General features: G+C 45.1%; 1 protein-coding gene across 1 annotated transcript in view; it reads right to left on the bottom strand.

Moving 5' to 3' along the window:
• Positions 1-12,295, bottom strand: part of LOC116354513 (CUB and sushi domain-containing protein 3-like) — a 492,885-nt gene that overhangs the window by 174,275 nt on the left and 306,315 nt on the right. The window contains 3 exon segments of the mRNA XM_031795095.1: positions 2,963-3,166; positions 6,122-6,217; positions 7,526-7,639. Coding sequence (XP_031650955.1) covers positions 2,963-3,166; positions 6,122-6,217; positions 7,526-7,639 — 414 coding nt within the window.

Raw genomic sequence — 12,295 nt, 5'->3', positions numbered from 1 at the left:
AAGGATAACAGTATATACTAGAGGTCAGCACCAATCACCTTGTTTAAATAACTAAGAGAAGACTGGGACACACTGATGGCTGTCTAATATGGCAGCAGAAATGTCTGACAGATCTGAGAGAGAGAGAGCGAGGGGGAGGGAGAGATGGAGAAAGGAAGAGAGAGCGAGACATTGAGAGAGGGGAGAGAGAGAGAGAGAGAGATGTTGAGAGAGAGGGGGGAGAGAGCAATATATCTGTGTCAGAAGATTAAATTATTCAACAAACTCACTTCAGAGCAATTTCAACTCATCCATATTTTACAGATGATATATAAAATGCAGCCATAGTGCTCAGGTAATCACGGAGAAAATCCTACGGCCCGTATCCGTCCCACTGGAAAACACGAATGGAAAACAGAAAAAAGAAAAAGCCCAGGAAGACGTGTTCTACAGCGGGCCAAAGAGGAGAGAAAGCAAGTCATTCAGAAATATGGCCTTGTCAACTCTGCGCTCCCTTATGAATTGATAAGTGGCCCTTCACCTCCACATAGCTAGATACTGGCCCTTCATTCAAAGACTCCTAGATACTGGCCCTTCATTCAAAGACAGCTAGCTAGGGGCCCTTCATTCAAAGACAGCTAGATAGGGGCCCTTCATATCAAGGGGTAATATCAGGCTACAGCTCTGGTCAAATCCTGTTTACAAACTACTGTACTCTGTGTCTCCCTGCTTTGCTTTGGAGCAGGGCTTTGGATGGGTTTGACAGAAAATAACACCATGTCATTCTGTCTCTGCCAGTTAGGAGCAGGGAGCTAGCACAGATTAGATGTACTTTACTAGCCTCCCATCAGACAGGCATGCACTCTGCCCACCCCACCATGGACACAAAAAAACCTGGGAAAAACTCCCTGTGTTATTAAATGTAGCTTGATATGAAAGTCACTCTGGCTGAAAACCAGAACCTTGAATATTGGTGTGTGAGCCGCAGACAAAAAGGCAAACATCACTTTAAGAGAGAAAAGGCAGAAGATCATTACAATTTAGAGGCTATTTTCTGAGCTGTTTAGATGTAATGAATAGACTGCAGCTCTGCTGACAATTAGTAACAATTGTAACCAGAAACTGTGCAGAGCACTCGTCGGGAAAGAGAGTGAGAGAGTCATCTCTCACTTTAACTCTGCACTCTCACCAGAGACACTCTCTCCTCTCTCTCCACCCTCTCTCCTCTCTTTATCTCTCTCTACCCTCAATCCTCTCTTCCTCTCTCTCTACCCTCTCTCATCTCTTCCTCTCTCTCTACCCTCTCTCCTCTCTTCCTCTCTCTCCACCCTCTCTCCTCTCTTTCTCTCTCTCTACCCTCTCTCTCCTCTCTTCCTCTCTACCCTCTCTCCTCTCTCTCTACCCTCTCTCCTCTCTTCCTCTCTCTCCACCCTCTCTCCTCTCTTCCTCTCTCTCCACCCTCTCTCCTCTCTTCCCTCTCTCCTCTCTCTCCACCCTCTCTCCTCTCTTTATCTCTCCACCCTCTCTCCTCTCTTTCTCTCTCTCTACCCTCTCTCCTCTCTTCCTCTCTACCCTCTCTCCTCTCTCTCCACCCTCTCTCCTCTCTTCCTCTCTCTCTACCCTCTCTCCTCTCTTCCTCTCTCTCCACCCTCTCTCCTCTCTTCCTCTCTCTCTACCCTCTCTCCTCTCTTTCTCTCTCTCTACCCTCTCTCCTCGCTTCCTCTCTACCCTCTCTCCTCTCTCTCCACCCTCTCTCCTCTCTTCCTCTCTCTCTACCCTCAATCCTCTCTTCCTCTCTCTCTACCCTCTCTCCTCTCTTCCTCTCTCTCTACCCTCTCTCCTCTCTTCCTCTCTCTCCACCCTCTCTCCTCTCTTTCTCTCTCTCTACCCTCTCTCCTCTCTTCCTCTCTACCCTCTCTCCTCTCTTCCTCTCTCTCCACCCTCTCTCCTCTCTTTCTCTCTATCTACCCTCTCTCCTCTCTTCCTCTCTACCCTCTCTCCTCTCTCTCCACCCTCTCTCCTCTCTTCCTCTCTCTCTACCCTCTCTCCTCTCTTCCTCTCTACCCTCTCTCCTCTCTCTTCACCCTCTCTCCTCTCTTTATCTCTCCACCCTCTCTCCTCTCTTTCTCTCTCTCTACCCTCTCTCCTCTCTTCCTCTCTACCCTCTCTCCTCTCTCTCCACCCTCTCTCCTCTCTTCCTCTCTCTCTACCCTCTCTCCTCTCTTCCTCTCTACCCTCTCTCCTCTCTCTCCACCCTCTCTCCTCTCTTTATCTCTCCACCCTCTCTCCTCTCTTTCTCTCTCTCTACCCTCTCTCCTCTCTTCCTCTCTACCCTCTCTCCTCTCTCTCCACCCTCTCTCCTCTCTTCCTCTCTCTCTACCCTCTCTCCTCTCTTCCTCTCTCTCCACCCTCTCTCCTCTCTTCCTCTCTCTCTACCCTCTCTCCTCTCTTTCTCTCTCTCTACCCTCTCTCCTCTCTTCCTCTCTACCCTCTCTCCTCTCTCTCCACCCTCTCTCCTCTCTCCTCTCTCTCCACCCTCTCTCCTCTCTTCCTCTCTCTCTACCCTCTCTCCTCTCTTCCTCTCTCTCCACCCTCTCTCCTCTCTTCCTCTCTCTCTACCCTCTCTCCTCTCTTTCTCTCTCTCTACCCTCTCTCCTCTCTTCCTCTCTACCCTCTCTTCCTCTCTCTCTACCCTCTCTCCTCACCACGCTCTTTAGACCTGGCTGGATGCACAGCCAAGAGGAAACATTCTGCTCGTTTCAGTTAAGAGTGTGAAGGAAGGCCTCCTGAGGGACCCTCACAGCCAAAATCCCAGTCTGCTTTCATGTGCACACTCACGCTCCCACGTTAATGACTTTGCCTCACTTAAGAGGTCGGCCCGTGGTGATCAGCATGTTGATGAAGCTTGAGAGAAAGGTAGAAGACTTAGGGGTGTTTCTGACATGCGGGGTCACCAATCACGGTAGCCGTCAATCATACTGACCAATACATGTGGGTAGCGAGTCGTTCCATTGGGCCAAGGTGTCAGGGACGGTCTCACAGTGGATGGCGGTGGAACCGTGCAGGATGTATCCGGGGTTACACTCAAACAGGACTGTGGCGCCCATGGCGAAGTCGTTCCCGATCCTTTTGCCGAAGCGGGGCTCAGGGACCGAACTGCACTGGGTGGCACTGGTCCTTGGGACAGCTGTGGAGAGGATAGGAGGTGTCAGCAAAGCAATGGAGGAAGAAGAAGAAGAAGAAGAAGAAGAAGTGGGGACAAAAACATGAAAAAACACAAACCCACTCTCTGGTGACAGACTTTCAGCTATAGCTAGCTAGAGTGACATTTGATAATGCAAAACCCACATCTAAAATGCCATAACACAGACCACCATCAATGGTGCATTAAGGTGCTGTAAGAGGGGAGGAGAGTGTGTGTCTGTTACCTTGATCAACCTCCCATGACTTCTCCCACACTTGAATACTGAACGCAGGTTTAGGGTTTTCGCATAAACAAGAACCATCTGACTAAATCTGGCCTTTTGTGTAAAAGTCTGACATATTGAAATTGGGATTACATTTTGACCAGAACAACAGCACTGAGTTAGTTAGTGGGATTTAAGTTAGCAAGCCTTGCTTGCATGAACAAGGTCTTTTAAATGATGCAAGACTAGGCTAGTATTTTAGAAAGCTTTGCATGTGTAATAGAGAATTACATCCGAGTAGCAGGCAGGCAGCGTCTGGAGTGTGTTGTAGGAATCTGTCCAGGAGTTAAGCTAAGCATGCGTCGGGTGGGGGGGGGGGGGGCATGAATGAGTCTTCTACACTGGAGGATGCTGCTGCTGAGTGTTAAGTTACATCCCAAATGGGACCCTATTCCATTCGGACGCAGGAATACTCTTATGAGATTTTCAAGAGGAGTGGGAAATGTGGCATGTGTAGAATTTGTTAAAGCTATAAGAAGCTTGATCATTCTAAGCATTGTGGGGGGATATGTGAAGCATCTTGCTGAGCAGGGCATCCCTGTGCCTTTGATAGTGCTGAACAGACAGGTTTTGGGGCCCGGCAACGTCATCAACAGATGCTAGCTGACATAAAAAATAAAAAATGCACCCCTCCGGCTTTCGGCACACTCCTGATGAATGTAGGTACTCTATGGAAGCGTGAGTCTAAATGTCAGACGTCTAAAAAATGATCTCCTCTCATAGACACACGCTACTCTTGAGGGTATTCTGTAAGGAAATCTTAATGAAGCTCAATCTAACTCAATGCCTGTCAGAGTCGCATATTTCAGATGTTTTTATTTTAAGCCGGAGCTAGTGTATTCAAAGGATCATAATGTATCTACAGTGCATTCGGAAGGTATTCAGACCCCTTGACTTTTTACACTTTTAATTCAGTTACAGCTTTATTCTAAAATTGATTAAATTAATGTTTTTTCTCTCATTAACCTACACACAATACCCCATAATGACAACGAGAAAACAGGTTTTTAGACATTTTCGAAATATGTTAAAAATAAAAACAGAAATACCATATTTACATAAGTATTCCAACACTTTTCTATGACACTCGAAATTAGGCTCAGGTGTTTTAGCTCATGTTTCCATTGATCATCCCTGAGATATTTCTACAACTTGATTGGAGTCCACCTGCGGTAAATTCAATTGATTGGACATGATGTGGAAAGGCACACACCTGTCTATATAAGGTCCCACAGTTGACAGTGCATGTCAGAGCAAAAACCAAGCCATGAGGTGGAAGGAATTGTCCGTAGAGCTCTGAGACAGGATTGTGTCGAGGCACAGATCTGTGGAAGGGTACCAAAAGATTTCTGCAGCATTGAAGATCCCCCAAGAACACAGTGGCCTCCATCATTCTATAAATGGAAGAAGTTTGGAACCTCCAAGACTCTAACTAGAGCTGGCCACCCGGCCAAACTGAGCAATCGGGAGAGAAGAGCCTTGGTCAAGGAAGTGACCAAGAACCTGATGGTCACTCTGACAGAGCCCCAGAGTTCCTCTGTGGAGATGGGAGAACCTTCCAGAAGGACAACCCTCTCTGCAGCACTCCACCAATTAGGCCTTTATGGTAGAGTGACCAGACAGAAGCCACTATTAAGTAAAATGCACACAACAGCCCGCTTGGAATTTGCCAAAAGGCACCTAAAGACTCTGAGACCACGAGAAACAATATTCTCTGGTCTGATGAAACCAAGAGTGAACTCTTTGGCCTGAATGCCAAGCGTTGCGTCTGTAGGAAACCTGGCACCATCCCTACGGTGAATCATGGTGGTGGCAGCCTCATGCTGTGGGGATGTTTTTCAGCAGCAGGTACTGGGACACTAGTCAAGAGGGAAAGCTTAACGGAGCAAAGTACAGAGAGATCCTTGAAAAAAACTTGCTCCAGAGTGCTCAGGACCTCAGATTGGGGTGAAGGTTCACCTTCCAACAGGACAATGACCCTAAGCACACAGCCAATACAACGCAGGTGTGGCTTTGGCACAAGTCTCTGAATGTCGTTGAGTGGTCCAGCCAGAGCCTAGACTTGAACCCGATCAAACATCTCTGGAGATAATAGCTGTGCAGTGACGCTCCCCATCCTACCTGACAGAGCTTGAGAGGATCTGCAGAGAAGAATGGGAGAAACTCCCCAAATACAGGTGTGCCAAGCTTGTAGCATCATACCAAATAATTCTCCAAGTGCTTCAATAAAGTAAATGTGATATTTGCGTTTTTTATTTGAAATACATTTGCCAAAATGTTATTGTGTGTAGATTGATGAGGGAAAAACATTGATTTCATCCATTTTAGAAAAAGGCTGTAATGTAACAAAATGTGGAAAAAGTCAAGGGATCTGAATACTTTCTGAATGCACTGTATCCTGTCATTTTGAATACATAGAGGAGAGTATCATTACAGATACAACTAAACTCAATCCATGCCTCTGGCTTGACTGGCGTTGGATGAAAGCGAATTGCTGCAACTTTTGAATAATGTCATCACAGATCTAAAATAACCAACCCTGGTAGAAAAAAAGGGCTTGCTTTCATATGCACGGTGTCCATATTAGGACAGCCTTAGAGTCACAAGGATGTCCTAATATGGACACTGTACTCAGGAATAATCTATATCCTATGAAAGATCTATGGAAGACCAACCTTGATAGACAAAGTGAAAGCCCTTAGCCGTCTCCGGGCCGACCGTGGTGAACTTGATGGTTATCTGGTTACCAGTGCTCAAGGGTAGAGACTCCCCTGAAGAAAGAAATCAAACACAATTTACAAGTCCACCGAACACAAACATTTCACAGGATGAAATGGAGGTTATTCTTCTGATTAATTTGTACATATATGAAACCATAATTTGACCAGTTTCTCACAGCAGGAAAATAATCCTGCAGAAACAGGAAACGGTCATTATTATGTGGATTATTATTAATGGACATTTTTGTATGGGTTGATACACTTTCAGTTAGGATAAAGTGGAAAATACAAACTTTAGAAGCCTTTTTAAACATGGAATATACTATAATTTACATTTCCTGCCGTGCAGGAAAATTCTATGTGACAAAAGAGTGATCAAATTAAGATAGCACATCTGTAGGTTGGCTGTCCAACAATGGATGATCCGACCCAGTCACAGATCAATGTATCAGAGTCCGTTGGATTAATCAATCACTTTGATCTCCAGTCTGGCTTTGTTGAACTCTGAAGCCTTTCAGTGCAGAACTGGTCAGATGCTGGTTCAATGTTCAATATTTGAAGAAGGACATTCATTTGCTTTGATAGGAGGCGTCTTATTGACAGCCAACTCCAATCAAGCCAGAGGCACTCTCATCCCACCTCTTCTCCTCTCTTTTCTTCGTCTTCATTTTCGTCGTTGTCTTCTTCTCAGTCTCTCGGACACTTTCGTGGTCTCATCCCCGCGATGGGATGAGGGGGAAATGTATGGCCCTGCATCAGCACTTACCTCTTTGTCAAGAGCATATTTTCAAGTGTTTCTGATTACATGGTACACATTGGTCCACAACCATGTCATTCCCCCCCCCCCCCCCCCCACACACACACACACACACGCGTGCATGCAAGGCTCAATAGTTCAGCATAAGTGAGGGTATGGACCCAAGGGAACAGATGCTTTTGATAAATATAATAACTAAAGGTAGAGTAAATGTGGGGGGAGACGTAGGCAGGGGAAGTGTGTGTAACTATCATAGGGATCCATCTTGGGCTTTGTACTCTTATGTGTGTATCTCAGAGTTCTCACAGTTCATTTGAGATGTTCCTGGAAGGTGAATGTGGTGTACTAGGATTCTGATACAGAGTGGTGCTGGAGACTAAAGTGATACCAAACAATAGGGTTGAATGTGTGAGATCAGGCCACAAAGCCCTTTGTGACAACGTGCAGTTGTCACAAAGTGCTTTTACAATACACCAACCTAGACCCTCAAAGAGCAAGCGGCAAAACGGTGACAAAAGACTCAACATTAAAAAAACTCCAGTTCTGTGCCGCTGTTGCTGACGTGTCTGTCATTGTGTTACGTTGCTTGCTTTTTGTATTACCTGAGTGGGAGCCAGAGAGAGAAGACAGGAGTGGAGACTGCTGCGTGGGCCCGTCATAAATGTCCACCACGTCATTGAGTGACGTCTGGAACAAGACAAACTGCCCGAACAACACTGAAGAAGAAAGAGAGAAATAGAGAAAGAGAGAGAAAGAAAGTGAGAGAGAGAGAGAGAGAGAGAGAGAGAGAGAGAGAGAGAGAGAGAGAGAGAGAGAAAGAAAGAAAGTGGGAGAGAGAGAGAGAGAGAGAGAGAGAGAGAGAGAGAGAGAGAGAGAGAGAGAGAGAGAGAGAGAGAGAAAGAAAGAAAGTGGGAGAGAGAGAGAGAGAGAGAGAGAGAGAGAGAGAGAGAGAGAGAAAGAAAGAGAGAGAGAGAGAGAGAGAGAGAGAGAGAGAGAGAGAGAGAGAGAGAGAGAGAGAGAGAGAGAGAGAGAGAGAGAGAGAGAGAAATAAAGAAAGTGGGAGAGAGAGAGAGAGAGAGAGAGAGAGAGAGAGAGAGAGAGAGAGAGAGAGAGAGAGAGAAAGAAAGAAAGTGGGAGAGAGAGAGAGAGAGAGAGAAAGAGAGAGAGAGAAAGAAAGAAAGTGGGAGAGAGAGAGAGAGAGAGAGAGAGAGAGAGAGAAAGGTTGATGTGTGAAACTAAACAAAAATATGAACAAACAAGCATTGTGTTAACATGCTTCATAATTTCACAGGCGTAATGTTATATACGGTGGCCATTTAGAAAATGCATGAGAGCTTAATTGTGACATCTATTTTTGGCCCTCCCCCCCGAAGCCAGTAAGTCTCAGCGCATAGTAGGTACTAAAGCGCGGCAAAATAGATAAAACGGGTCGTTATACAATTACTGTCTTGTCAACTGCTCCTGCTCTCTTTAGCGACGAGCATATTGAGATGCTTTATATTTTATTCATTGTGCCAATAACATGTACAAAAGTACATCATTATTCTTCATTACAACGACAGTGACCTTAAAACTGAAGCAAGGACTTCCAGAGGTAACAGGACTGTATGTTTATTTAAATATTTTAATTGAAAACCTCTCCGGGACCATTCTCTTTGTCTTTGGAGCGAGGCCACAATAAACTGGTGCACCCTGGGGGCTCCCTCTCCACTGTATACAGTAATAAAGAAGTATCCTAATTTAGCCTCTCTAACCGTTTTGAGAGTCATTGTGAAGGCAGAAGAAACGGATTACCCATCCTACTCATTAGCATTACAAAACTCTACTGCACTTGCCCTAAATTGTTATGAAATGACAAGTAATTGGTCACCTACAAACAAGCAAGATTTCTGGCTCTCACAGACCTGTAACTTCTTCTTTAAGAGGCTCATCTGTCCTCCACTCATTACCTGTATTAATGGCACGTTTGAACTTGTTATCAGTATAAAAGACACCTGTCCACAACCTCAAACAGTCACACTCCAAACTCCACTATGGCCAAGACCAAAGAGCTGTCAAAGGACACCAGAAACAAAATTGTAGACCTGCACCTGACTGGGAAGACTGAATCTGCAATAGGTAAGCAGCTTGGTTTGAAGAAATCAACTGTGGGAGCAATTATTAAGAAATGGAAGACATACAAGACCACTCACCCCGTGGGGTCAAAATGATCACAAGAACGGTGAGCAAAAATCCCAGAACCACACGGGGGGACCTAGTGAATGACCTGCAGAGAGCTGGGACCAAAGTAACAAAGCCTACCATCAGTAACACACTACGCCACCAGGGACTCAAATCCTGCAGTGCCAGACGTGTCCCCCTGCTTAAGCCAGTACATGTCCACGCCCATCTGAAGTTTGCTAGAGAGCATTTGGATGATCCAGAAGAAGATTGGGAGAATGTCATATGGTCAGATGAAACCAAAATATAACTTTTTGGTAAAAACTCAACTCGTCGTGTTTGGAGGACAAAGAATGCTGAGTTGCATCCAAAGAACACCATAACTACTGTGAAGCATGGGGGTGGAAATATCATGCTTTGGGGCTGTTTTTCTGCAAAGGGACCAGGACGACTGATCCGTGTAAAGGAAAGAATGAATGGGGCCATGTATCGTGAGATTTTGAGTGAAAACCTCCTTCCATCAGCAAGGGCGTTGAAGATGAAACGTGGCTGGGTCTTTCAGCATGACAATGATCCCAAACACACCGCCCGGGCAATGAAGGAGTGGCTTCGTAAGAAGCATTTCAAGGTTCTGGAGTGGCCTAGCCAGTCTCCAGATCTCAACCCCATAGAAAATCTTTGGAGGGAGTTGAAAGTCCGTGTTTCCCAGCAACAGCCCCCAAATATTACTGCTCTAGAGGAGATCTGCATGGAGGAATGGGCCAAAATACCAGCAACAGTGTGTGAAAACCTTGTGAAGACAGAAAACATTTGACCTCTGTCATTGCCAACAAAGGGTATATAACAAAGTATTGAGATAAACTTTTGTTATTGACCAAATACTTATTTTCCACCATAATATGCAAATAAATTCATTAAAAATCCTACAATGTGATTTTCTGGATTTTTTAAAATCATTTTGTCTGTCATAGTTGAAGTGTACCTATGATGAAAATTACAGGCCTCTCTCATCTTTTTAAGTGGGAGAACTTGCACAATTGGTGGCTGACTAAATACTTTTTTGCCCCACTGTATATACATACACATACCTATATAGATATTCATACTTTTTTTTAGAATATACCTTTATTATTCCCCGCAAACTCTACCACCCTTCCCCCAATTGGAGTAAACGAATAGACAACAACACCCAGGCTTCCATCCGGTTTGATTTCTATTTATAACTGTTACTATTTCACAAAATGTATGAACCTATATACATTTTACAGACCCTGTATGTTTTACAATGGTTATCTTGTTATTAGTCCCACCCTCCAGCTCCATTAAACCCTCCCATCGATCTCTCAACATCATCCATTTTGGATTTCTACTTGCCATATATTTTTCAACTGTGCTGTGATGCTTCACAAAAGTACTGAACCTTTCTATTCTCATAGCTTTGACAGATTGTAAATTAAAAATAAATGTTTTTGCTAAAATAATTATAATATTATTGATTGATTGACTATGGCTTTTCAAATCACCCAGTATTGCTATCTGCAGCGTTAGTTCTAGGCAAATGTTGCAATTCTTCAGCCATTTCTGGACCTGTGCCCAAAAACGAGCTAAAATATACTTTGTGATTCCCTAATGATTTATTGCTTTAAAGAAATGGTATCTTACGCTAACAGGAGCTCTGTGTATCGTCCATCTCAAGCCTGTGTATCATCCATCTCAACCCTGTGTATCATCCGTCTCAAACTAGGAGAGCTGATTAAGGTTCATTTTAGCCTTTTATTTTATAACATTTTCAATAATTGTTTTTGATTACAGCACCTGATATTCCCAGGCGGTCACCCGTCCCAATACTAACCAGGGCCGACCCTTAACAAACGTGTTCAGGGTGGCATGGTTACAAGCTTATTATTTTCTACTCCATTTTCTCCCTGAATGGGCTCGGGAGAGGCGAGGTCGAGTCATGCGTCCTCCGATGCATGACCTGCCTGGCCACCTTCTTCTTTCAACACTGTGTGTTGTCCTATGGGGCTCCCAGTCACAGCCGGTTGTGACACAGCCTGGGATTGAACCTCAGGCTTTATCAACAGCACTACAGTGCAGGGCATTTGACTGCTGCGCCACCCAGGACCCAGTGTAGTCTTTTAGATCACAATGAATGTCATTACATGGACATGGGGGAGCTGATCCTACTCTGGCACAAGCGATACATTTATTTATTTATTTTACATTTTAATTATATTTATTTAACCTTTATCTAAAAAGAACAAATTCTTATTTACAATGACGGCCTACCCCTACTCCGGATGACGCTGGGCCAATTGTGCACCGCCCTACGGGACCTGGATTCCTGGATTCAAACCAGGAACTTCAGTGACGCCTGTTGCACTGATATTCAGTGCCTTAGACCACTGAGCCACTCTGGAGTCTGTTAGTCATTACATGGACAGGGGGAGCTGATCCTGACTCCTACATGGCCATTACGGATGGATTTTATTCCTGGGCTGCTCAAATACCACCCAATTTGCTATATAGTGCACTATTTTTGACCAGAGCCCTATGGTCAAAAGTACCACACTACAAAGGGGATATGGTGGCATTTTCTACTTCTATTAGATCCCGCCAAGGCATCAGCTACTCTTCCTGGGGTTTATTAGGGATCCCCATTAGTTCCTGCCAAGGCATCAGCTACTCTTCCTGAGGTTTATTAGGGAACCCCATTAGTTCCTGCCAAGGCATCAGCTACTCTTCCTGGGGTTTATTAGGGATCCCCATTAGTTCCTAACAAGGCAGCAGCTACTCTTCCTGGGGTTTATTATGGATCCCCATTAGTTCCTGCCAAGGCAGCAGCTACTCCTCCTGGGGTTTATTATGGATCCCCATTAGTTCCTGCCAAGGCAGCAGCTACTCTTCCTGGGGTTTATTAGGGATCCCCATTAGTTCCTGCCAAGGCAGCAGCTACTCTTCCTGGGGTTTATTATGGATCCCCATTAGTTCCTGCCAAGGCAGCAGCTACTCTTCCTGGGGTTTATTATGGATCCCCATTAGTTCCTGCCAAGGCAGCAGCTACTCTTCCTGGGGTTTATTATGGATCCCCATTAGTTCCTGCCAAGGCAGCAGCTACTCTTCCTGGGGTTTATTATGGATCCCCATTAGTTCCTGCCAAGGCAGCAGCTACTCTTCCTGGGGTTTATTATGGATCCCCATTAGTTCCTGCC

Source organism: Oncorhynchus kisutch, linkage group LG17 (assembly GCF_002021735.2).
Source record: "Oncorhynchus kisutch isolate 150728-3 linkage group LG17, Okis_V2, whole genome shotgun sequence".
NCBI classification, from domain to species: domain Eukaryota; kingdom Metazoa; phylum Chordata; class Actinopteri; order Salmoniformes; family Salmonidae; genus Oncorhynchus; species Oncorhynchus kisutch.
Note: the sequence above shows the minus strand (reverse complement) of the source record. Positions and strands in the feature narration are given on the sequence as shown.